At 52.3% G+C, this 27,316-nt stretch overlaps 1 protein-coding gene across 1 annotated transcript in view; it reads left to right on the top strand.

The window, feature by feature from the left end:
• Positions 1-27,316, top strand: part of GATD3 (glutamine amidotransferase class 1 domain containing 3) — a 130,051-nt gene that overhangs the window by 86,178 nt on the left and 16,557 nt on the right. The window contains 1 exon segment of the mRNA XM_073668801.1: positions 9,299-9,391. Coding sequence (XP_073524902.1) covers positions 9,299-9,391 — 93 coding nt within the window.

Genomic DNA, 27,316 nt, shown 5'->3' with positions numbered 1-27,316 from the left:
TTTATGTAACGTACCTCTGAGCACTGCTCACTGCTTATGTACACTCGGCAGCACTTTATGTAACGTACCTCTGTGTGCTGCTCACTGCTTATGTACACTCGGCAGCACTTTATGTAACGTACTTCTGAGCGCTGCTCACTGCTTATGTACACTCGGCAGCACTTTATGTAACGTACCTCTGTGTGCTGCTCACTGCTTATGTACACTCGGCAGCTCTTTATGTAACGTACCTCTGTGTGCTGCTCACTGCTTATGTACACTCGGCAGCTCTTTATGTAACGTACCTCTGAGTGCTGCTCACTGGTTATGCACACTCGGCAGCACTTTATGTAACGTACCTCTGAGCACAGCTCACTGCTTATGTACACTCGGCAGCACTTTATGTAACGTACCTCTGAGCACTGCTCACTGCTTATGTACACTCGGCAGCACTTTATGTAACGTACCTCTGAGTGCTGCTCACTGCTTATGTACACTCGGCAGCTCTTTATGTAACGTACCTCTGAGCACTGCTCAATGCTTATGTACACTCGGCAGCACTTTATGTAACGTACCTCTGAGTGCTGCTCACTGGTTATGCACACTCGGCAGCACTTTATGTAACGTACCTCTGAGCACAGCTCACTGCTTATGTACACTCGCAGCTCTTTATGTAACGTACCTCTGAGTGCTGCTCACTGCTTATGTACACTCGGCAGCACTTTATGTAACGTACCTCTGAGCACAGCTAACTGCTTATGTACACTCGGCAGCACTCTAATTTCTGCTTTGATCTGCTGCCAGATGCTTCTTACACATTATATTTTGCTCTCTGTTAGACAGTACCTGTGAAGACCCGGGGTCTTCCGTGGGCATAACGCTACTCAGACAACACAGGGTGAGGGTAAAACATTGTGGCAATACTTTACTGAACCACAAGGCGGACAATAAACACATAGAACAGTCCCAGCAAATACCCAAGATGGTGGAACATTACACAGTCTCACCCTTCCACCCTCCGCCCACCTGGGATAGAACAGCTGCGACTTTGGAGACTTCCCAGGCCGACTACCTCAACCAGTGGCCCCCCCACTTCTGGCGGGCCCCCACAGAGAGAAGGTAGCGGCAAGCTTAGGAAGCTAACAGTCCATCGAGTTACAAGACCAGAGACCTGGCTGGTCCCAATCTGGCTTCTCCGAATGTCTCCATGAGTTCCAGGCGACCGGACGGTCCCACCTGGCAACTCCAAACAACATATCCATAGGGCCAGGTGATCTCATCGTCCCAACCTGGTCTCCCCAAATGTACCCATGGGCTCTCTGATGGTCAGTGGAGCAGATCTGTATCTTTTCAGTCACGGCCGACACCCTTAGGCCGGAATCATGTAGAATCCAAATCTGTGTCTCTCTGGATCGAGCCATGCTATGCTCCTACTGTCCTGAGGAATGTCTCTCTGATTCTCCTTGTGTCTCTCTCCTGCTGGATAGAAAAACCCTTTTTATATTTACATAGGTGGCTAAGGTCATCAGTCCCAGGTCGGGGTAAGTGCAGGGCTCAGGTCTCATTGGTTGAGCTAATCCCCCTGCTCTTGTAAATAAACTAGCTGACTTTAGTACAATAGGTAATTAGCATAGTAGCAAACATCATTGTTTCCAAACTGTCAGGGAAATATTAATGTCAGGAAAATATTAACCATTTCTCCCCCCTGAAACCCCTCACCACTTGTCAGTTCAAGAACTGTGTCCATAAAAATCTCAGCACAAAGCCCCAATAAACACAGTCATGGGTAAGGCCTTAGCCTTACATAACTGCCCACATGACCAGCCCACATGATGTCACCACAAGGAGTGAAGGCGAGATCTGCCCACACGCCCCTTGTGGTAACATCATGTGGGCCGGTCTCCAGCCTGTATAATTTTTATTAAGAACGCTAAGTTCTGCAATAAATCATTGCTCGTTAATCGCAAAAGCTTGGAAACAACACCATTTTTTCTGTTATGATTTTACCTTCATTTAGAGACCACACATCGCATAGTTGCAATTTACCATTTTGTTACTTTTGCACCACAGCCCCCAGGAGGGGACTATGGCAACGAAAAAGTGAGCATCTTGTTCCTTGGCTGACCCTGCCACTAAAAATATGGGTTATGGGTTATCATAAGAATTATGGAACTACAGTTATTCCATATTTCATATTGGCTCCGATCGGACAGGTGCTGGTGGCTGGGAATTGTGTGTGAGTGCCTTTGAACTTAACAAGCTTCGTCCACCTCTGTGTCTAATCACCCCCTGCGTTTGCCAGGGAGAAGGATGCTCACATTTTAAGTAGTTTGGTGGCACCTCTTGGCTGCCAGCGTTTGTTTAAGGCCTTACTCATGACTGTGTTAATTGGGGCTTTGTGCTGAGATTTATATGGAGACAGTTCTTGTACTGACAAGTGGCGGGGGGGGGCTTCATGGGGGAGAAATGGTTAATATCTTCCTGACATTAATATCTTCCTGACACAAACCAAGAGAAGTCAATATTCAGGTTTATACACATAATGGTATGCCCTTCTTCACCAGCCAAAGAAAAACACAAACTATTGTGCTTGTGTTGACATGTGAATGTATTTCTCTTGGCTTAACACGTCCAGACGCCTGGCTGATGAGGATAAGAAGCTGTTTCCTTACCCTGCGCCCGCGACCATCTTCTTTCTTTTCGTTAATTTCTCACATGATGTAATCTCTCTTAAAAGAACAACGTATGTGGCCTATGAGCAAAGTGCGCGGCCTCTGTGGGATGTGAGCGGCCTCTGTGGGATGTGAGCTGCCTATGAGCAAAGTGCGAGGCCTCTGTGGGATGTGAGCGGCCTCTGGGTGAGGTGAGCGGCCTCTGGGTGAGGTGTGCGGCCTCTGGGCGAGGTGTGCGGCCTCTGGGCGAGGTGTGCGGCCTCTGTGGGATGTGAGCGGACTCTGTGGGATGTGAGCGGACTCTGTGGGATGTGAGCGGACTCTGTGGGATGTGAGCGGACTCTGTGGGATGTGAGCGGCCTCTGTGGGATGTGAGAGGCCTCTGGGTGAGGTGAGCGGCCTCTCGGGGATGTGTGTGGCCTCTGTGGGATGTGAGCGGCCTCTGTGGGATGTGAGCGGCCTCTGTGGGATGTGAGCGGCCTCTGTGGGATGTGAGCGGCCTCTGGGCGAGGTGTGTGGCCTCTGGGTGAGGTTAGCGGCCTCTGGGTGAGGTTAGCGGCCTCTGGGTGAGGTTAGCGGCCTCTGGGCGAGGTGTGTGGCCTCTGGGCGAGGTGTGCGGCCTCTGGGTGAAGTTAGCGGCCTCTGGGTGAGGTGTGCAGCCTCTGGGTGAGGTGTGCAGCCTCTGGGTGAGGTTAGCGGCCTCTGGTCGAGGTGTGTGGCCTCTGTGGGATGTGAGCGGCCTCTGTGGGATGTGAGCGGCCTCTGGGCGTGGTGAGCGGCCTCTGGGCGTGGTGAGCGGCCTCTGGGCGAGGTGAGCGGCCTCTGGGCGAGGTGAGCGGCCTCTGTGGGATGTGAGCGGCCTCTGTGGGATGTGAGCGGCCTCTATGGGATGTGAGCGGCCTCTGTGGGATGTGAGCGGCCTCTGTGGGATGTGAGCGGCCACTGGGTGAGATGAGCGGCCTCTGTGAGATGTGAGCGGCCTCTGGGTGAGGTGTGTGGCCTCTGTGCGAGGTGTTTGGCCTCTGGGTGAAGTTAGCGGCCTCTGGGTGAGGTTAGCGGCCTCTGGGTGAGGTGTTTGGCCTCTGTGGGATGTGAGCGGCCTCTGGGTGAGGTGTGCGGCCTCTGGGTGAGTTGTGCGGCCTCTGGGTGAGGTGTACGGCCTCTGAGTGAGGTGTGCGGCCTCTGGGCAAGGTGTATGACCTCTGGGCGAGGTGTACGGCCTCTTTGGGATGTGAGCGGCCTCTTGACGAGATGAGCGGCCTCTGGGCGAGGTGTGTGGCCTCTGGGCGAGGTGTGATGCCTCTGGGTGAGATGCCTCTGGGTGAGGTGCACGGTTTCTGGGTGAGGTGCGCAGCCTCTGGGTGAGGTGAGCGGCCTTTGTGGGATGTGAGCGGCCTCTGGGTGAGGTGTGCGGCCTCTGGGTGAGGTGTGTGGCCTCTGAGTGAGGTGTGCGGCCTCTGAGTGAGGTGTGCGGCCTCTGAGCGAGGTGTGTGGCCTCTGAGTGAGGTGTGCGGCCTCTGGGCGAGGTGTGCGGCCTCTGAGTGAGGTGTGCAGCCTCTGGGCGAGGTGTACGGCCTCTGTGGGATGTGAGCGGCCTCTTTACGAGGTGAGCGGCCTCTTTACGAGGTGAGCGGCCTCTGGGCGAGGTGTGTGGCCTCTGGGCGAGGTGAGCGGCCTCTGCATGAGGTGTGTGGCCTCTGCATGAGGTGTGGGGCCTCTGGACGAGGTGTGAGGCCTCTGGACGAGGTGTGGGGCCTCTGGACGAGGTGTGGGGCCTCTGGGCGAGGTGAGCGGCCTCTGGGCGAGGTGTGCGGCCTCTGAGTGAGGTGAGCGGCCTCTAGGCGAGGTGAGCGGCCTCTGTGGGATGTGAGCGGTCTCTGGGCGAGGTGAGTGGCCTCTGGGTGAGGTGTGTGGCCTCTGGGTGAGGTGAGCGGCCTCTGGGTGAGGTGAGCGGCCTCTGTGGGATGTGAGTGGCCTCTGGGCGAGGTGTGTGGCCTCTGGGCGAGGTGTGTGGCTTCTGGGCGAACTGTGTGGCTTCTGGGCGAGCTGTGTGGCTTCTGGGCGAGCTGTGTGGCTTCTGGGTGAGCTGTGAGGCCTCTGGGCGAGGTGAGCGGCCTCTGGGCGAGGTGAGCGGCCTCTGGGTGAGGTGAGCGGCCTCTGGGCGAGGTGTGTGGCCTCTGGGCGAGGTGTGTGGCCTCTGGGCGAGGTGTGCGGCCTCTGGGCGAGGTGCACGGCCTCTGGGCGAGGTGCGCGGCCTCTGGGCAAGGTGTGCGGCCTCTGGGCGAGGTGAGCGGCCTCTGGACGAGGTGTGTGGCCTCTGGACGAGGTGAGTGGCCTCTGGACGAGGTGTGTGGCCTCTGGACGAGGTGAGCGGCCTCTGGGCGAGGTGAGCGGCCTCTGTGGGATGTGAGCGGCCTCTTTACGAGGTGAGCGGCCTCTGGGCGAGGTGTGTGGCCTCTGGGCGAGGTGAGCGGCCTCTGGGCGAGGTGAGCGGCCTCTGCATGAGGTGTGGGGCCTCTGCATGAGGTGTGGGGCCTCTGGACGAGGTGTGGGGCCTCTGGACGAGGTGTGGGGCCTCTGGGCGAGGTGAGCGGCCTCTGGGCGAGGTGTGCGGCCTCTGAGTGAGGTGAGCGGCCTCTAGGCGAGGTGAGCGGCCTCTGTGGGATGTGAGCGGTCTCTGGGCGAGGTGAGTGGCCTCTGGGTGAGGTGTGTGGCCTCTGGGTGAGGTGAGCGGCCTCTGGGTGAGGTGAGCGGCCTCTGTGGGATGTGAGTGGCCTCTGGGCGAGCTGTGTGGCTTCTGGGCGAGCTGTGTGGCTTCTGGGCGAGCTGTGTGGCTTCTGGGCGAGCTGTGAGGCCTCTGGGCGAGGTGAGCGGCCTCTGGGCGAGGTGAGCGGCCTCTGGGTGAGGTGAGCGGCCTCTGGGCGAGGTGTGTGGCCTCTGGGCGAGGTGTGTGGCCTCTGGGCGAGGTGTGCGGCCTCTGGGCGAGGTGCGCGGCCTCTGGGCGAGGTGCGCGGCCTCTGGGCAAGGTGCGCGGCCTCTGGGCGAGGTGAGCGGCCTCTGCACGAGGTGTGTGGCCTCTGGACGAGGTGTGTGGCCTCTGGACGAGGTGAGTGGCCTCTGGACGAGGTGTGTGGCCTCTGGACGAGGTGAGCGGCCTCTGTGGGATGTGAGCGGTCTCTGGGCGAGGTGAGTGGCCTCTGGGTGAGGTGTGTGGCCTCTGTGGGATGTGAGCGGCCTCTTTACGAGGTGAGCGGCCTCTTTACGAGGTGAGCGGCCTCTGGGCGAGGTGTGTGGCCTCTGGGCGAGGTGAGCGGCCTCTGGGCGAGGTGAGCGGCCTCTGCATGAGGTGTGTGGCCTCTGCATGAGGTGTGGGGCCTCTGGGCGAGGTGAGCGGCCTCTGGGCGAGGTGAGCGGCCTCTGCATGAGGTGTGTGGCCTCTGCATGAGGTGTGGGGCCTCTGGACGAGGTGTGGGGCCTCTGGACGAGGTGTGGGGCCTCTGGACGAGGTGTGGGGCCTCTGGGCGAGGTGAGCGGCCTCTGGGCGAGGTGTGCGGCCTCTGAGTGAGGTGAGCGGCCTCTAGGCGAGGTGAGCGGCCTCTGTGGGATGTGAGCGGTCTCTGGGCGAGGTGAGTGGCCTCTGGGTGAGGTGTGTGGCCTCTGGGTGAGGTGAGCGGCCTCTGGGTGAGGTGAGCGGCCTCTGTGGGATGTGAGTGGCCTCTGGGCGAGGTGTGTGGCCTCTGGGCGAGGTGTGTGGCTTCTGGGCGAGCTGTGTGGCTTCTGGGCGAGCTGTGTGGCTTCTGGGCGAGCTGTGAGGCCTCTGGGCGAGGTGAGCGGCCTCTGGGCGAGGTGAGCGGCCTCTGGGCGAGGTGAGCGGCCTCTGGGTGAGGTGAGCGGCCTCTGGGCGAGGTGTGTGGCCTCTGGGCGAGGTGTGTGGCCTCTGGGCGAGGTGTGCGGCCTCTGGGCGAGGTGCACGGCCTCTGGGCGAGGTGTGCGGCCTCTGGGCGAGGTGAGCGGCCTCTGCACGAGGTGTGTGGCCTCTGGACGAGGTGTGTGGCCTCTGGACGAGGTGAGTGGCCTCTGGACAAGGTGTGTGGCCTCTGGACAAGGTGAGCGGCCTCTGGGCGAGGTGAGCGGCCTCTGTGGGATGTGAGCGGTCTCTGGGCGAGGTGAGTGGCCTCTGGGTGAGGTGTGTGGCCTCTTGGTGAGGTGAGCGGCCTCTGGGTGAGGTGAGCGGCCTCTGTGGGATGTGAGTGGCCTCTGGGCGAGGTGTGTGGCCTCTGGGCGAAGTGTGTGGCTTCTGGGCGAGCTGTGTGGCTTCTGGGCGAGCTGTGTGGCTTCTGGGCGAGGTGTGAGGCCTCTGGGTGAGGTGAGCGGCCTCTGTGGGATGTGAGTGGCCTCTGGGCGAGGTGTGCGGCCTCTGGGCGAGGTGTGCGGCCTCTGGGTGAAGTGAGCGGCCTCTGGGTGAGGTGTGCGGCCTCTGGGTGAGGTGTGCGGCCTCTGGGTGGGGTGTGCGGCCTCTGTGGGAGGTGAGCGGCCTCTGTGGGATGTGTGCAGCCTCTGGGCGAGGTGAGCGGCCTCTGGGTGAGGCCTCTGGGTGAGGTGTGAGGCCTCTGTGGGAGGTGAGCGGCCTCTGTGGGATGTGTGCAGCCTCTGGGCGAAGGGAGCGGCCTCTGGGTGAGGTGTGAGGCCTCGGGGTGAGGTTTGCAGCCTCTGGGTGAGGTTTGCGGCCTCTGTGGGAGGTGTGTGCCCTCTGTGGGAGGTGAGCGGCCTCTGTGGGTGGTGAGCGGCCTCTGTGGGTGGTGAGCGGCCTCTGTGGGAGGTGTGTGGCCTCTGTGGGATGTGAGCGGCCTCTGTGGGATGTGAGCGGCTGCTGTGGGAGGTGAGCGGCCTCTGTGGGAGGTGAGCGGCCTCTGGGTGAGGTGAGTGGCCTCTGTGCGAGGTGTGAGGCCTTTGGGCGAGGTGTGAGGCCTCTGTGCGAGGTGTTCGGCCTTTGGGCGAGGTGTGAGGCCTCTGGGCGAGGTGTGAGGCCTCTGGGCGAGGTGTGAGGCCTCTGGTTGAGGTGTGAGGCCTCTGGGTGAGGTGAGCGGCCTGTGGGCGACATGTGTGGCCTCTGGGTGAGGTGTGAGGCCTCTGGGTGAGGTGTGTGGCCTCAGGGCGAGGTGTGTGGCCTCTGGGCGAGATGTGTGGCTTCTGGGTGAGGTGTGAGGCCTCTGTGCGAGGTGTTTGGCCTTTGGGCGAGGTGTGAGGCCTCTGGGCGAGATGTGTGGCCTCTGGGTGAGGTGTGAGGCCTCTGGTTGAGGTGTGAGGCCTCTGGGTGAGGTGAGCGGCCAGTGGGCGAGGTATGTGGCCTCAGGGCGAGGTGTGTGGCCTCTGGGTGAGGTGTGAGGCCTCTGGGCGAGGTGTGTGGCCTCAGGGCGAGGTGTGTGGCCTCTGGGCGAGATGTGTGGCTTCTGGGTGAGGTGTTCGGCCTCTGTGCGAGGTGTTCGGCCTCTGGGTGAGGTGTGAGGCCTCTGGTTGAGGTGTGTGGCCTCTGGTTGAGGTGTGAGGCCTCTGGGTGAGGTGTGAGGCCTCTGGTTGAGCTGTGTGGCCTCTGGTTGAGGTGTGAGGCCTCTGGGTGAGGTGAGCGGCCTGTGGGCGAGATGTGTGGCCTCTGGGTGAGGTGTTCGGCCTTTGGGTGAGGTGTGTGGCCTCAGGGCGAGGTGTGTGGCCTCACGGCGAGGTGTTCGGCCTCTGGGTGAGGTGTTCGGCCTCAGGGCGAGGTGTGTGGCCACAGGGAGAGGTGTGAGGCCTCAGGGCGAGGTGTTCGGCCTCAGGGCGAGGTGTGTGGCCTCTGGGTGAGGTGTGAGGCCTCTGGGCGATGTGGGAGTACAGTCACATGGAGGTTTTTCTCAAATATCGCCAACTGTCATGGCGGCATTGGGGTCTGTGGATTCCACCGGTTCAGACATTCCTCCTTGTGACTCCATAAATAGCTATGGGCAGCACAGAGTGACTCGGGGGTCGACTTCTAGAGCTGCTGCTCCTGGACAGGTTAGAAGGAGTTAAACCTTTGCTGGACTCAGCTGGTTGGTTGCCTGTGGTCACATGGTGCGGGGCAGCCAGTGGTGTCTGCTGTGCAGGTGATGGCACATATAGTTCTCTGTCCTGCTCTGGAGAGTTGGACACGTCCTGGTTAACGCTTTCCTTGTCCCCTAGCTGTCTTTATATTACCTTGTTGGCTCTCGGTATTTTCTAAGAGAGTGTTGTGTGATTGTGCTTCCGTTTCCGCCCTGTCTGTCTTGTTTTATATCTCCTCATACACTGTACAGATTAGTGCTACTTAGGAGCATAGGAAGGAACGAGGCCCAGGCATCTCCACCTTCAGGGGTAATCCTGGGACAGCCAGGGAACCCCAGGCTGAGTGTCAGTGTAGGTATATAGTCAGTATATACATCTGCTGTCCATCCGTCACACCGTGACAAGTCCCTGAGCGACCTCTTGATCTCCTACTTTATGGAGTTGTAAGATCTTTTATTTGTGTTGTTATTGCGCGGCCTCTGGGGGGCGTCTCATTGTTCCTGTAGGTTTGTCACAGCGCCAGGTGATGTCATCAGGTGGGGGCGGGGCAGAGGCATGTCACTGATGCTGATTGGTCCTTCATATTGCAGCTCATCGTTTGCAGTAGACGGAGAATCGTGTAAAGTCCACGGCGACGTCCAGAGGGTCATCCAGGACTTCAACACCGCAAAGAAGCCGATAGGGTGAGTCCCAGCGAGAGACCCCCACAGCCCGCACCCCAATGTATACACCACATACAAGGTATACAAATGATGCCGCCGCTGTATTATACTCCAGAGCTGCACTCACTATTCTGCTGGTGCAGTCACTGTGTACATACATTACATTACTGATCCTGAGTTACATCCTGTATTATACTCCAGAGCTGCACTCACTATTCTGCTGGTGCAGTCACTGTGTACATACATTACATTACTGATCCTGAGTTACATCCTGTATTATACTCCAGAGCTGCACTCACTATACTGCTGGTGCAGTCACTGTGTACATACATTACATTACTGATCCTGAGTTACATCCTGTATTATACTCCAGAGCTGCACTCACTATTCTGCTGGTGCAGTCACTATGTACATACATTACATTACTGATTCTGAGTTACCTCCTGTATTATACTCCAGAGCTGCACTCACTATTCTGCTGGTGCAGTCACTGTGTACATACATAACATTACTGATCCTGAGTTACATCCTGTATTATACTCCAGAGCTACACTCACTATTCTGCTGGTGCAGTCACTGTGTACATACATTACTGATCCTGAGTTACATCCTGTATTATACTCCAGAGCTGCACTCACTATTCTGCTGGTGCAGTCACTGTGTACATACATTACATTACTGATCCTGAGTTACATCCTGTATTATACTCCAGAGCTGCACTCACTATTCTGCTGGTGCAGTCACTGTGTACATACATTACATTACTGATCCTAAGTTACATCCTGTATTATACTCCAGAGCTGCACTCACTATACTGCTGGTGCAGTCACTGTGTACATACATTACATTACTGATCCTGAGTTACCTCCTGTATTATACTCCAGAGCTGCGCTCACTATTCTGCTGGTGCAGTCACTGTGTACATACATTACATTACTGATCCTGAGTTACATCCTGTATTATACTCCAGAGCTCCACTCACTATTCTGCTGGTGCAGTCACTGTGTACATACATTACATTACTGATCCTGAGTTACATCCTGTATTATACTCCAGAGCTGCGCTCACTATTCTGCTGGTGCAGTCACTGTGTACATACATTACATTACTGATCCTGAGTTACATAATGTATTATACTCCAGAGCTGCACTCACTATTCTGCTGGTGCAGTCACTGTGTACATACATTACATTACTGATCCTGAGTTACATCCTGTATTATACCCCAGAGCTGCACTCACTATTCTGCTGGTGCAGTCACTGTGTACATACATTACATTACTGATCCTGAGTTACATCCTGTATTATACTCCAGAGCTGCACTCACTATTCTGCTGGTGCAGTCACTGTGTACATACATTACATTACTGATCCTGAGTTACATCCTGTATTATACTCCAGAGCTGCACTCACTATTCTGCTGGTGCAGTCACTGTGTAAATACATTACTGATCCTGAGTTACATCCTGTATTATACTCCAGAGCTGCACTCACTATTCTGCTGGTGCAGTCACTGTGTACATACATTACATTACTGATTCTGAGTTACCTCCTGTATTATACTCCAGAGCTGCAGTCACTATTCTGCTGGTGCAGTCACTGTGTACATACATTACATTACTGATCCTGAGTTATATCCTGTATTATACTCCAGAGCTGCACTCACTATTCTGCTGGTGCAGTCACTGTGTACATACATTACATTACTGATCCTGAGTTACATCCTGTATTATACTCCAGAGCTGCACTCACTATTCTGCTGGTGCAGTCACTGTGTACATACATTACATTACTGATCCGGAGTTACATCCTGTATTATACTCCAGAGCTGCACTCACTATTCTGCTGGTGCAGTTACTGTGTACATACATTACATTACTGATCCTGAGTTACATCCTGTATTATACTCCAGAGCTGCACTCACTATTCTGCTGGTGCAGCCGCTCCCTCTCTCCTCACACACATATTATACATATATACACAATAATAACTATCTACACTGTGACATCTGGTCCGGTTACCAAACAAATAATAACAATATAATAAATAATAACCGACAAATTATATACAAATATATACAAGAGAAAACAAAACCCCCCACACTGGAGCCCCCCAGTCCCTCCCCGGCACTGACCTGAGAGCTGGTCCTGCGCCTCATGCCTCAGTCCATGTCCATCGTCCATAGGCCAGATCAGGCAGTGCCAGTTATTCACCCAAATAACCAGTGTCCCACAAGATGAACCCACCTCCTCCCTTTTCCCTCCACCCAACCTAACACCTCCACCCAAACCCATATATACAATATATACAGAAACAAACAATACAATAACCACAACTGACAAAGCCCAAGTTCGGCGCCTGCAGCCCTACATCACTGTCTACTGATCAATAAAACAAAAATCTATGGTGTCAGCAGCAGCCCACCACCAGGAGAGGAGACGACCAGACTAGGGCACACTAAAAGAAAAGCCCCTCCAGAGGAGAGCGGCCCTCCGTGTACCCAGTCTCTCATACTCCAGAGAACGCACCTTCACCAGGTCACCGAGTATGGTCCTAAACACATCGTCCACTGGGAGGATTTTCCGCTGCGTCGATACTAAGCACCGTGCGTTCCACGTGTGATACCTAACCACTGCGCTAACTAGAAATAAGGTGCAGCGGTCCCGACCACCCAGGTCCCCGAATGCTCCATAGGCCCATTCCGCATAAGAGAGACCGGCCAGCCGGGGCCAGCCAATGGAGGCGCCCACCCTCTTGTACACCTCTGTGTTAAAGGGACAACGAAGCAGGAAGTGGTCCATGCTTTCAAGCATGGTACCACAATGCTCCCGAGGACAGTTCCTGTCCTCAGAGCTCCTACACTTCAGATTGTCCCTCACACACAGTTTCCCATGGAAGCAGCGCCAAGCCAAGTCCCAAACCTTCGAGGGGATCCTGATAGAATTCAAAAGATGCAGACCCACCCCAAGATCCCGACTTGGGCAATCCCTGAGCGCCAGAGGCCTCTGAAAATGGGTCAACAGAACCCTTTTGTCAAGGAGCTTCCTTGGCAGAGTCCTGACCTCCCACATTCCCAGACCCCACCGGCGAATTACCTTCAGAACCATGGTAGCGTAAGCCGGGAGATGTCCATGCGGTGCGCGGAGATCCTTCACTTGCCCTCCTGTCTCCCATTCCTGGAAGAAAGGCTGAAACCATCCCTTACAGGAGAATACCCACGGAGGAGCCCTCTCTTTCCAGAGGTTTGCAATATTGATCTTAATGAAGGTATTCACAAGGAATACCAAAGGGTTGACCATACCCAACCCTCCTAGTCTCCTCGTACGGTAAGTAACCTCCCTCTTGACCAGGTTCAGTCTATTCCCCCATAACAGTTGGAAGAACAAACTGTAGACCCGAGTCCAGAGAGGCTCTGGCAAGATGCACACACTGCCCCGATAGATCAGCAAAGGGAGCAGGTAAGTTTTGATCAGGTTTACCCTTTCCCTTAGGGTCAAAGACCAACCCTTCCATTGGTTCACCTTCTGAGTGGCGATCTCTAGCCTGCTGTCCCAATTTTGTTTGGGGTAATCCCCCTGGCCAAATTCGATGCCAAGAACTTTTGCAGAGACTTTGGGTTCTGGAAGGGTGTCCGAGAGATCAAAACCAGGATCTCCTCCTCCCAGCCAGAGACTCTCACACTTATCCCGGTTGATCTTAGACCCGGATGCCTCCGAGTAGCGATTTACCTCTGACATCAGCCATTCTGCCTCCCCATCAGAGGAAACAAAAACGGTGACGTCATCGGCATACGCCACCACTCTCAGAGTGGCTTCCGGTGCTGCCCGGTCCATCCCGATCACAGCCAACGGTCCACGCTCCACCCTCCTAAGAAGTGGGTCAATCGCAAACACGTACAGTAGCGAGCTCAAGGGACAACCCTGGCGAACACCACACCCAACCTCAAAAGAGCTGCCAATCCAACCGTTCACAAGCGGGAAACTCTCTGCCCCAGCGTACAAGGTCTTAAGCCAATCAACGAACCCCCCCGGCAGGCCATACCTCAGAAGGACAGACCAGAGGTACTCATGATTAACCCGATCAAACGCTTTTGCCTGGTCCAATGACAGCATGTACCCCTTCCAGTGGCCAGCCCTACCCTGCTCCACCGCCTCTCAGACACAGAGTACAGCACTAATTGTACTGCGGCCCGGAACAGAGCAATGCTGGGCCCCCGAAAGGAGCTGGGGTGCAAATTTCACCAGCCGATTAAACAGCACCTTTGCCAAAACCTTCCTGTCTGCATTGAGAAGCGCTATGGGACGCCAATTCTCAATGCAAGATGGGTCCTTACCCTTTGACAAGATGATCAGGGCAGACCTCCTCATTGACTTTGGCAGAGTGCCCGAGGAAAGACACTCATTGAATACCTCAGTCAAGAGGGGATCCAAGGTGTCCTTAAAGGTCTTATAGAATTCAGATGTTAAGCCATCCGGACCGGGAGATTTCTTCAGGGCAAGCCCTTCAATCGCCAACTTAACTTCCTCTTCCCTGATCATCTCTGTCAAAACGCCAAGAGAGGGGTCTACCCCTGGTTCGGGGACGGCTTCAGCCAGAAAAGCCGACATCTCATCCCAATCCAGATCCCTCTTTCCCAAGAGGTGCGAGTAGAAGGATCTGACGACCTCCAGGATCCCCGATCTGGATCTTTTCAGGGACCCCGCAGTGTCAACCAGTCCTGTAACAACTTTACTATTCACTGACATCTTGCAGTTTCTGTAAGGGTCGGGCGAGCGGTACTTCCCGTAATCCCTCTCAAAAACCAAAGATGCGTGTCTATCATACTGACACCCCATTAGCAAAGATTTCACTCTGGAGATCTCCTCGCGGCTACCTCCAGTTGAGACAAGATGCTCGAGTTTCCTCCTCAGGCCCTGATACAGGCGGTACCTGTCCAGGCTCCTGAGGCTCGAGAGCTGGCGGAAGAATCTCGCCACCCTTTTCTTAAACATCTCCCACCACTCTGACTTACTACTACAAAGATCCAGTAAGGGTACCTGTCTCTGAAGAAAATCCTCAAAGGACTGTCTTATCTCCGCTTCTTCCAAGAGAGACGAATTGAGCCTCCAAAAGCCTCTTCCCATCCGGGGGGTCTCTGTAACATTCAGGGAAAACGAAATCAAACAGTGATCGGAGAACTCCACCTCAACAACAGATACTGCTGAAGAGACGGCTTCCTCCTTTAAATAAAACCTGTCCATCCTGGACCTACAGTTACCTCTATGATAGGTGAACCCCTCGTGGCCTGGGGTGTGCCGGATGTGGACATCCACCAGGCGAGCCTCACTAGCTATACTATTAAGGGCGACGCTATCATAAGTCAGCTTGTCTCTGGAACCTCCTCTATCCCGGGGCCTCGTGACAGTGTTGAAGTCCCCTCCAAAGACGACCTGCCGACTCGTAAAAAGGTAGGGCTTGATCCTCGTAAAGAGACACTTCCGGTCCCACTTAGATTGGGGACCATAGATGTTAATGAGCCGAAGCTCTTGTCCCTTCATGAGGACATCTAATATCAGGCACCTCCCCATTTCTAACTCAATAACCCGTCGGCATTCTACCGGTGCGGTAAAAAGGACCGCCACTCCGCTATACGGCTCGGCCGCAAGAGACCAATAGGAGGGCCCGAGTCTCCACTCCCTCTTAGCTATAAACACCTCTGCCATATTTGGCAGCCTGGTCTCTTGCAAAAAGAAAATGTCAGCTTCAACCCGGCTGAGAAAATCAAAGGCCGCAAATCTAGCCATATTTGACTTAATGCTGGCGACATTAATGGAAGCCAGCGTCAACGGAGTGGGTACCGCCATCATTGGTGATTGAGTTAGATGGCTTTCTTCTTCCCACTCCCCTTACCCTCTGCCTCAGAGGAGGAATCCTTCCCCCTCTTTAATGACACAGAGGTGTCCATTCCCACATTTTTCCTTCTTTTCTCGTCCTCGTCTCCGGACTCTGGGCCAGTCCCTCCCCCCAAGGACCCTGCATCCCCAGGAGAAGGAGACTCGGCGCCCCCTGTAAGCTCCGCTGAAGCCGGAACCTCACCCTCGGCCTCCTCCTCAGAGGAAGAGATGTTATCAAGGGCTTGGAACCGGTTAAAAAGACCAACCAGAGGGGAGTCGGTTTTACCTTCCTTAGGTACCTTGGTCAGAGCGGGAGAAGATGTTTTATCTCCCTTCTTTTTCTTCTTTTTGGTGCCGAGCTTACGCTTGTGCTCTAGCCACCGCTTATTATCCTCATCCATACTTTCATAATGGGAGGATTCTGAGGCAGAGGCGGTTTCCTCCCTGTGGATCCTCCTGACCTCCTCATCCAACTCATCATCCCTCGAGGCCTCAGCAGCAAGACTGGCATCCAGGACAGGGGCTGCCCCGGTAGTCTGGGGCTCGCCCCGCTCCCTCTCCTGTCTGCGCTTGTCTAGACGCCTCAGCTGGGCAGGCGTCTTTTTATTGCTTTTCTTCCCTGGCCCCTCAGCTCCCCCACCCCTGCTAGTCCCCTCCCCAGCAGAATCGGCCTCACGGCTTTCTCCCACTGGGGTCTCGACTGCATTAGCGAAGGAGCGAGGACAACGGCTGAATGGGTGACCTAACTCACCACACAGGTGGCACCTAATCTCCACACAAGAGGCAGCAAGATGGCCGACACCCCCACACAACACGCATTTCTGCACGGTGCAGTTTGCACTGAAGTGTGTGGGGTCGCCGCACCTGTGACAGAGCTTCAGTTGCCCCTGGTAGAAGACCAGGATACGATCCCTACCCAGGAAGGCAGACGATGGAATGTGGGCAACCGTACCACCTGAACGCTTAAGTTTTACCATAAACGTCCAGGCCCCTGACCAGATACCAAACTCGTCGCGGTTTTTCTTTGGCATCTCCACCACCTCTCCATACCGACCAAGCCACGTCATGATGTCATAGCAAGAAAGCGACTCGTTACGAGTCATCACGGTCACTTTCTTGATCTGGTTTTGGCGAGACACTGCCTGAACGGCAAAGTCTCGCCAGCCGGGCTCATTTTTTACCAACTCATAATTCGCCCAGAAGAGCTCAAGCCCCTCCGGCCGAACAAAGCTGATATCAAACTCAGGCGTGGAATAGGGATGTATCAAGGCGTAGATGTCAATCGCCTTGAAGCCCATCCTCAGCAGGAGCTCCACAACCTTAGACCTTGGCGGACATGCATCACTGCCCCTCCACCGAAGACGGACCACATTCCTACGCACACTGCCTGGCCCGGCTGTTGGGAGGGACCACACTGTATCCCCCCCTTTTTGCTCTCGGAAGGCCCCGAGGCCATGCCTCTCTATCCAGAAGGATAGATCAACCTCTCGACCCTCTACCATTAGTGATCTCTCCCCCTTCTTTAGAGCCTCCAGAAGGCGCCGTTGCAACATGCCATCCCCAAAGCCCGGAGACGAGGAGGATGCCCTATTTGCCCCGGAGGTGACACTGGCATAACTCTGGACAGGTGTTGCCACCCCCGGGGGGGCAACCGGACCAGTGACCACATCAGCCCGAACAGCAACACCATTACCCACCTCCATCTCACCCTCCACCAAACCAGCAACCACACCACTAGACAATGAATTGGCCTCATTCACACCCACCACCACATTCATTCCTGCTGGACCAGTAACAATGGTGGATGACATTTTGACCTCCGCATCAGGCACAAGGGGCTCAGTCACCTCCATAGAACTGGAGGCGACCTCACCCCCGGTCTTATGTGTGCCCTCCACATCATCGGTCGGTAATTTCCGCTGTTTGGCATTCGGTATAATGTGCCGCTGATCTCTAGCTGCAGTTAGGCGCCGCTGATCTTTAGCATCAGGATCTTCCGGACCAGCGACGCCAACACAAAATAGCACTTTCGTGGGAGGACCGGAACGCTCAGCCCCAACTGCCCCCTCACACTGCCGCCGCTTCTCAACTAAGTGATCAGCGGCAACAGCATTCAGAGGCGCCGAGGCTACCGGAGCTGCCCCCGACACCGGGCTGCTCCCCCCTCCCACTGAGGAGCGCACGACAGCATCGTGACCTGACGGAACGCCCGCCGCCGGGCCGCCCTCACTGTCCAGCCTCTCGGCTGATGCACCTCCTGCTGCGTCCCCGCTACTACAAGCAGAGACGGAGCTCTGCGCCTCACTACCGCGCTCTGTAATCTCCCCGCGCCTTTGCACCGGATCCACAGCAGAACCCGGGCTGGGCAACGGGGCTTATACAGCGAGCTGAGCCTGCCGCCGACTCAGGGGGTACAGGGAGGGGGGCATATACGTATCTTACCGCCTCCTGCAGCTTTGGCTTGGTCTTCTTTGCCTTTTTGTGGCCCCCAGGTGCCTCTTCTGGTAGATCGTCACCAAGATGGAAGTTTTGGAGGCACACTGGGGACTCCAGGAGCTTAATCTCCGCCATTAGCGCCCCTCCCTGGCCGCTGCTGTCACTGTCCTCCCCAGAGCCGGCAGAACTGCGACCGGATGTCACTGTCGCCTGTCCTGCAGGGAGCTCGCTGCACGTGGCCTGCGGGTGACTTTGCAGGCTGCCAGGTGGGGCTTCCTGCTGGTCATCATCACTCTCATCATCAACCTGGCTCTCAGGCTGCAGCCCCATCTGCCTTTGCTCTCTGGTATCAGCCATTTCTCTAAAGCGGTCTTCATTTATTAGTTTTTCTTTGAAATGACCACTCTGCTCCCTGATGTCAGCTTTCCTCAGTTCCAGCAGGTGAATCTCGCTGGTCAGTCGCTTTACCTTGGCCTGGAGCTTGGCCTTCCTTGGTTTGGAGGCCCCCGCAGCTTTGGCGCTTGTGCAGCGCAGCTCCTCCCGGAGCCTCCTGATGAGCTTACTGGCATCTTCATACTCACGGAGGTGGATCATGACCCGGGAGGCATAGGTGGATACAGACTCCCGGGGTCCCTGCAGCGCCCACCCCCCCTCAGGGAGGTCGGCCTCACCTCCGTGAGCACTCCGCTTTCCTCCGGAAGGAGCACCATCTTGCACGCCGCTGTCAGGCTTTACCTCCATGCTGGAAGCCTTGCGGCTTCTAGGGGTCTCCACAATCCCGGGAGGAGTAGGAGCCACATTGCTGCGACTCCTGGTGCAGCGTCTCACCCCCGAGTCCTCTGATGTGCAGGCCGGTTGCTGGTTTCTTCTGCCCCCCGAAGGCCTGGTTCGGGAAGCAGAAGCCTGGGACTTGGCTCCTTCACTCATCCCAGAAACCAGCTCACCCTCCGGGAAAGAGAGAGAGCAGGTCCCCAGGTGGAGAGGTGTTGGTTCTCAGAGATCAGGAGCTCACAGCAGGATCTGCAGCCACCACACCCGTAATCAGCACACTGACTAGCAGCTGATCAGAGCTGCACCCAGTATGCTGCTGGTGCACTCACTGTGTACATATATTACATTACTGATCCTGAGTTATATCCTGTATTATACTCCAGAGCTGCACTCACTATTCTGCTGCTGCAGTCACTGTGTACATACATTACATTACTGATCCTGAGTTACATCCTGTATTATACTCCAGAGCTGCACTCACTATTCTGCTGGTCCAGTCACTGTGTACATACATTACATTACTGATCCTGAGTGACATCCTGTATTATACTCCAGAGCTGCACTCACTATTCTGCTGGTGCAGTCACTGTGTACATAGATTACATTACTGATCCTGAGTTACCTCCTCTATTATACTCCAGAGCTGCACTCACTATTCTGCTGGTGCAGTCACTGTGTACATACATTACATTACTGATCCTGAGTTACCTCCTGTATTATACTCCAGAGCTGCACTCACTATTCTGCTGGTACAGTCACTGTGTACATACATTACATTACTGATCCTGAGTTACATCCTGTATTATACTCCAGAGCTGCACTCACTATTCTGCTGGTGCAGTCACTGTGTACATACATTACATTACTGATCCTGAGTTACCTCCTGTATTATACTCCAGAGCTGCACTCACTATTCTGCTGGTGCAGTCACTGTGTACATACATTACATTACTGATCCTGAGTTACATCCTGTATTATACTCCAGAGCTGCACTCACTATTCTGCTGGTGCAGTCACTGTGTACATACATTACATTACTGATCCTGAGTTACCTCCTGTATTATACTCCAGAGCTGCACTCACTATTCTGGTCACTATTGCAGAGCTGAAATCATTTACAGGAGGCATCCTGTCTCTGAGGCCATATCCAAGGGGAGGTGATGGATCAGACACCACTGTGATCTCTGTACTGCTGTACATATAATAGAGGGGTGATGGATCAGACACCACTGTGAGCGCTGTACTGCTGTACATATAATAGAGGGGGTGATGGATCAGACACCACTGTGATCTCTGTACTGCTGTACATATAATAGAGGAGGTGATGGATCAGACACCACTGTGATCTCTGTACTGCTGTACATATAATAGAGGGGTGATGGATCAGACACCACTGTGATCTCTGTACTGCTGTACATATAATAGAGGGGGTGATGGATCAGACACCACTGTGATCTCTGTACTGCTGTACATATAATAGAGGGGGTGATGGATCAGACACCACTGTGATCTCTGTACTGCTGTACATATAATAGAGGAGGTGATGGATCAGACACCACTGTGATCTCTGTACTGCTGTACATATAATAGAGGAGGTGATGGATCAGACACCACTGTGATCTCTGTACTGCTGTACATATAATAGAGGAGGTGATGGATCAGACACCACTGTGATCTCTGTACTGCTGTACATATAATAGAGGAGGTGATGGATCAGACACCACTGTGATCTCTGTACTGCTGTACATATAATAGAGGAGGTGATGGATCAGACACCACTGTGATCTCTGTACTGCTGTACATATAATAGAGGGGTGATGGATCAGACACCACTGTGAGCGCTGTACTGCTGTACATATAATAGAGGGGGTGATGGATCAGACACCACTGTGATCTCTGTACTGCTGTACATATAATAGAGGAGGTGATGGATCAGACACCACTGTGATCTCTGTACTGCTGTACATATAATAGAGGGGTGATGGATCAGACACCACTGTGATCTCTGTACTGCTGTACATATAATAGAGGGGGTGATGGATCAGACACCACTGTGATCTCTGTACTGCTGTACATATAATAGAGGGGGTGATGGATCAGACACCACTGTGATCTCTGTACTGCTGTACATATAATAGAGGAGGTGATGGATCAGACACCACTGTGATCTCTGTACTGCTGTACATATAATAGAGGAGGTGATGGATCAGACACCACTGTGATCTCTGTACTGCTGTACATATAATAGAGGAGGTGATGGATCAGACACCACTGTGATCTCTGTACTGCTGTACATATAATAGAGGAGGTGATGGATCAGACACCACTGTGATCTCTGTACTGCTGTACATATAATAGAGGAGGTGATGGATCAGACACCACTGTGATCTCTGTACTGCTGTACATATAATAGAGGGGTGATGGATCAGACACCACTGTGATCTCTGTACTGCTGTACATATAATAGAGGGGTGATGGATCAGACACCACTGTGATCTCTGTACTGCTGTACATATAATAGAGGGGTGATGGATCAGACACCACTGTGATCTCTGTACTGCTGTACATATAATAGAGGAGGTGATGGATCAGACACCACTGTGATCTCTGTACTGCTGTACATATAATAGAGGGGTGATGGATCAGACACCACTGTGATCTCTGTACTGCTGTACATATAATAGAGGGGTGATGGATCAGACACCACTGTGATCTCTGTACTGCTGTACATATAATAGAGGGGTGATGGATCAGACACCACTGTGATCTCTGTACTGCTGTACATATAATAGAGGGGTGATGGATCAGACACCACTGTGATCTCTGTACTGCTGTACATATAATAGAGGGGTGATGGATCAGACACCACTGTGATCTCTGTACTGCTGTACATATAATAGAGGAGGTGATGGATCAGACACCACTGTGATCTCTGTACTGCTGTACATATAATAGAGGGGGTGATGGATCAGACACCACTGTGATCTCTGTACTGCTGTACATATAATAGAGGAGGTGATGGATCAGACACCACTGTGATCTCTGTACTGCTGTACATATAATAGAGGAGGTGATGGATCAGACACCACTGTGATCTCTGTACTGCTGTACATATAATAGAGGAGGTGATAGATCAGACACCACTGTGATCTCTGTACTGCTGTACATATAATAGAGGGGGTGATGGATCAGACACCACTGTGATCTCTGTACTGCTGTACATATAATAGAGGGGGTGATGGATCAGACACCACTGTGAGCTCTGTACTGCTGTACATATAATAGAGGGGTGATGGATCAGACACCACTGTGAGCTCTGTACTGCTGTACATATAATAGAGGGGTGATGGATCAGACACCACTGTGATCTCTGTACTGCTGTACATATAATAGAGGAGGTGATGGATCAGACACCACTGTGATCTCTGTACTGCTGTACATATAATAGAGGAGGTGATGGATCAGACACCACTGTGATCTCTGTACTGCTGTACATATAATAGAGGAGGTGATGGATCAGACACCACTGTGATCTCTGTACTGCTGTACATATAATAGAGGAGGTGATGGATCAGACACCACTGTGATCTCTGTACTGCTGTACATATAATAGAGGGGGTGATGGATCAGACACCACTGTGATCTCTGTACTGCTGTACATATAATAGAGGGGTGATGGATCAGACACCACTGTGATCTCTGTACTGCTGTACATATAATAGAGGGGGTGATGGATCAGACACCACTGTGAGCTCTGTACTGCTGTACATATAATAGAGGAGGTGATGGATCAGACACCACTGTGATCTCTGTACTGCTGTACATATAATAGAGGGGGTGATGGATCAGACACCACTGTGATCTCTGTACTGCTGTACATATAATAGAGGGGGTGATGGATCAGACACCACTGTGATCTCTGTACTGCTGTACATATAATAGAGGGGTGATGGATCAGACACCACTGTGATCTCTGTACTGCTGTACATATAATAGAGGGGTGATGGATCAGACACCACTGTGAGCTCTGTACTGCTGTACATATAATAGAGGGGGTGATGGATCAGACACCACTGTGAGCTCTGTACTGCTGTACATATAATAGAGGGGGTGATGGATCAGACACCACTGTGATCTCTGTACTGCTGTACATATAATAGAGGGGGTGATGGATCAGACACCACTGTGATCTCTGTACTGCTGTACATATAATAGAGGGGTGATGGATCAGACACCACTGTGATCTCTGTACTGCTGTACATATAATAGAGGGGGTGATGGATCAGACACCACTGTGATCTCTGTACTGCTGTACATATAATAGAGGGGTGATGGATCAGACACCACTGTGATCTCTGTACTGCTGTACATATAATAGAGGGGTGATGGATCAGACACCACTGTGATCTCTGTACTGCTGTACATATAATAGAGGGGTGATGGATCAGACACCACTGTGATCTCTGTACTGCTGTACATATAATAGAGGAGGTGATGGATCAGACACCACTGTGAGCTCTGTACTGCTGTACATATAATAGAGGAGGTGATGGATCAGACACCACTGTGATCTCTGTACTGCTGTACATATAATAGAGGGGGTGATGGATCAGACACCACTGTGATCTCTGTACTGCTGTACATATAATAGAGGGGGTGATGGATCAGACACCACTGTGATCTCTGTACTGCTGTACATATAATAGAGGGGTGATGGATCAGACACCACTGTGATCTCTGTACTGCTGTACATATAATAGAGGGGTGATGGATCAGACACCACTGTGATCTCTGTACTGCTGTACATATAATAGAGGAGGTGATGGATCAGACACCACTGTGAGCTCTGTACTGCTGTACATATAATAGAGGAGGTGATGGATCAGACACCACTGTGATCTCTGTACTGCTGTACATATAATAGAGGGGGTGATGGATCAGACACCACTGTGATCTCTGTACTGCTGTACATATAATAGAGGAGGTGATGGATCAGACACCACTGTGAGCTCTGTACTGCTGTACATATAATAGAGGAGGTGATGGATCAGACACCACTGTGATCTCTGTACTGCTGTACATATAATAGAGGGGTGATGGATCAGACACCACTGTGATCTCTGTACTGCTGTACATATAATAGAGGGGGTGATGGATCAGACACCACTGTGATCTCTGTACTGCTGTACATATAATAGAGGAGGTGATGGATCAGACACCACTGTGATCTCTGTACTGCTGTACATATAATAGAGGGGTGATGGATCAGACACCACTGTGATCTCTGTACTGCTGTACATATAATAGAGGGGGTGATGGATCAGACACCACTGTGATCTCTGTACTGCTGTACATATAATAGAGGAGGTGATGGATCAGACACCACTGTGAGCTCTGTACTGCTGTACATATAATAGAGGAGGTGATGGATCAGACACCACTGTGAGCTCTGTACTGCTGTACATATAATAGAGGGGTGATGGATCAGACACCACTGTGATCTCTGTACTGCTGTACATATAATAGAGGAGGTGATGGATCAGACACCACTGTGATCTCTGTACTGCTGTACATATAATAGAGGAGGTGATGGATCAGACACCACTGTGAGCTCTGTACTGCTGTACATATAATAGAGGAGGTGATGGATCAGACACCACTGTGATCTCTGTACTGCTGTACATATAATAGAGGGGGTGATGGATCAGACACCACTGTGAGCTCTGTACTGCTGTACATATAATAGAGGAGGTGATGGATCAGACACCACTGTGATCTCTGTACTGCTGTACATATAATAGAGGGGTGATGGATCAGACACCACTGTGATCTCTGTACTGCTGTACATATAATAGAGGGGGTGATGGATCAGACACCACTGTGATCTCTGTACTGCTGTACATATAATAGAGGGGGTGATGGATCAGACACCACTGTGATCTCTGTACTGCTGTACATATAATAGAGGAGGTGATGGATCAGACACCACTGTGATCTCTGTACTGCTGTACATATAATAGAGGGGTGATGGATCAGACACCACTGTGATCTCTGTACTGCTGTACATATAATAGAGGGGTGATGGATCAGACACCACTGTGATCTCTGTACTGCTGTACATATAATAGAGGGGGTGATGGATCAGACACCACTGTGAGCTCTGTACTGCTGTACATATAATAGAGGGGTGATGGATCAGACACCACTGTGATCTCTGTACTGCTGTACATATAATAGAGGAGGTGATGGATCAGACACCACTGTGATCTCTGTACTGCTGTACATATAATAGAGGAGGTGATGGATCAGACACCACTGTGATCTCTGTACTGCTGTACATATAATAGAGGAGGTGATGGATCAGACACCACTGTGATCTCTGTACTGCTGTACATATAATAGAGGGGGTGATGGATCAGACACCACTGTGATCTCTGTACTGCTGTACATATAATAGAGGAGGTGATGGATCAGACACCACTGTGAGCTCTGTACTGCTGTACATATAATAGAGGAGGTGATGGATCAGACACCACTGTGATCTCTGTACTGCTGTACATATAATAGAGGGGTGATGGATCAGACACCACTGTGATCTCTGTACTGCTGTACATATAATAGAGGAGGTGATGGATCAGACACCACTGTGATCTCTGTACTGCTGTACATATAATAGAGGAGGTGATGGATCAGACACCACTGTGATCTCTGTACTGCTGTACATATAATAGAGGGGTGATGGATCAGACACCACTGTGATCTCTGTACTGCTGTACATATAATAGAGGGGTGATGGATCAGACACCACTGTGATCTCTGTACTGCTGTACATATAATAGAGGAGGTGATGGATCAGACACCACTGTGATCTCTGTACTGCTGTACATATAATAGAGGGGGTGATGGATCAGACACCACTGTGATCTCTGTACTGCTGTACATATAATAGAGGGAGGTGATGGATCAGACACCACTGTGATCTCTGTACTGCTGTACATATAATAGAGGGGTGATGGATCAGACACCACTGTGATCTCTGTACTGCTGTACATATAATAGAGGGGGTGATGGATCAGACACCACTGTGATCTCTGTACTGCTGTACATATAATAGAGGAGGTGATGGATCAGACACCACTGTGATCTCTGTACTGCTGTACATATAATAGAGGGGGTGATGGATCAGACACCACTGTGATCTCTGTACTGCTGTACATATAATAGAGGAGGTGATGGATCAGACACCACTGTGATCTCTGTACTGCTGTACATATAATAGAGGGGGTGATGGATCAGACACCACTGTGATCTCTGTACTGCTGTACATATAATAGAGGGGGTGATGGATCAGACACCACTGTGATCTCTGTACTGCTGTACATATAATAGAGGAGGTGATGGATCAGACACCACTGTGATCTCTGTACTGCTGTACATATAATAGAGGGGGTGATGGATCAGACACCACTGTGATCTCTGTACTGCTGTACATATAATAGAGGAGGTGATGGATCAGACACCACTGTGATCTCTGTACTGCTGTACATATAATAGAGGAGGTGATGGATCAGACACCACTGTGATCTCTGTACTGCTGTACATATAATAGAGGAGGTGATGGATCAGACACCACTGTGATCTCTGTACTGCTGTACATATAATAGAGGGGTGATGGATCAGACACCACTGTGATCTCTGTACTGCTGTACATATAATAGAGGGGGGTGATGGATCAGACACCACTGTGATCTCTGTACTGCTGTACATATAATAGAGGAGGTGATGGATCAGACACCACTGTGATCTCTGTACTGCTGTACATATAATAGAGGAGGTGATGGATCAGACACCACTGTGATCTCTGTACTGCTGTACATATAATAGAGGGGGTGATGGATCAGACACCACTGTGATCTCTGTACTGCTGTACATATAATAGAGGGGGTGATGGATCAGACACCACTGTGATCTCTGTACTGCTGTACATATAATAGAGGGGTGATGGATCAGACACCACTGTGATCTCTGTACTGCTGTACATATAATAGAGGGGTGATGGATCAGACACCACTGTGATCTCTGTACTGCTGTACATATAATAGAGGGGTGATGGATCAGACACCACTGTGATCTCTGTACTGCTGTACATATAATAGAGGAGGTGATGGATCAGACACCACTGTGATCTCTGTACTGCTGTACATATAATAGAGGAGGTGATGGATCAGACACCACTGTGATCTCTGTACTGCTGTACATATAATAGAGGGGTGATGGATCAGACACCACTGTGATCTCTGTACTGCTGTACATATAATAGAGGAGGTGATGGATCAGACACCACTGTGATCTCTGTACTGCTGTACATATAATAGAGGAGGTGATGGATCAGACACCACTGTGATCTCTGTACTGCTGTACATATAATAGAGGAGGTGATGGATCAGACACCACTGTGATCTCTGTACTGCTGTACATATAATAGAGGAGGTGATGGATCAGACACCACTGTGATCTCTGTACTGCTGTACATATAATAGAGGAGGTGATGGATCAGACACCACTGTGAGCTCTGTACTGCTGTACATATAATAGAGGAGGTGATGGATCAGACACCACTGTGATCTCTGTACTGCTGTACATATAATAGAGGAGGTGATGGATCAGACACCACTGTGAGCTCTGTACTGCTGTACATATAATAGAGGAGGTGATGGATCAGACACCACTGTGATCTCTGTACTGCTGTACATATAATAGAGGAGGTGATGGATCAGACACCACTGTGATCTCTGTACTGCTGTACATATAATAGAGGAGGTGAGGATCAGACACCACTGTGATCTCTGTACTGCTGTACATATAAT

The sequence above is a fragment of the Phyllobates terribilis genome, unplaced genomic scaffold, assembly GCF_046119375.1.
Source record: "Phyllobates terribilis strain yellow unplaced genomic scaffold, ASM4611937v1 Scaffold_2__4_contigs__length_985480577, whole genome shotgun sequence".
Classification (NCBI taxonomy): domain Eukaryota; kingdom Metazoa; phylum Chordata; class Amphibia; order Anura; family Dendrobatidae; genus Phyllobates; species Phyllobates terribilis.
This window is presented reverse-complemented; position numbering and strand designations above follow the sequence as displayed.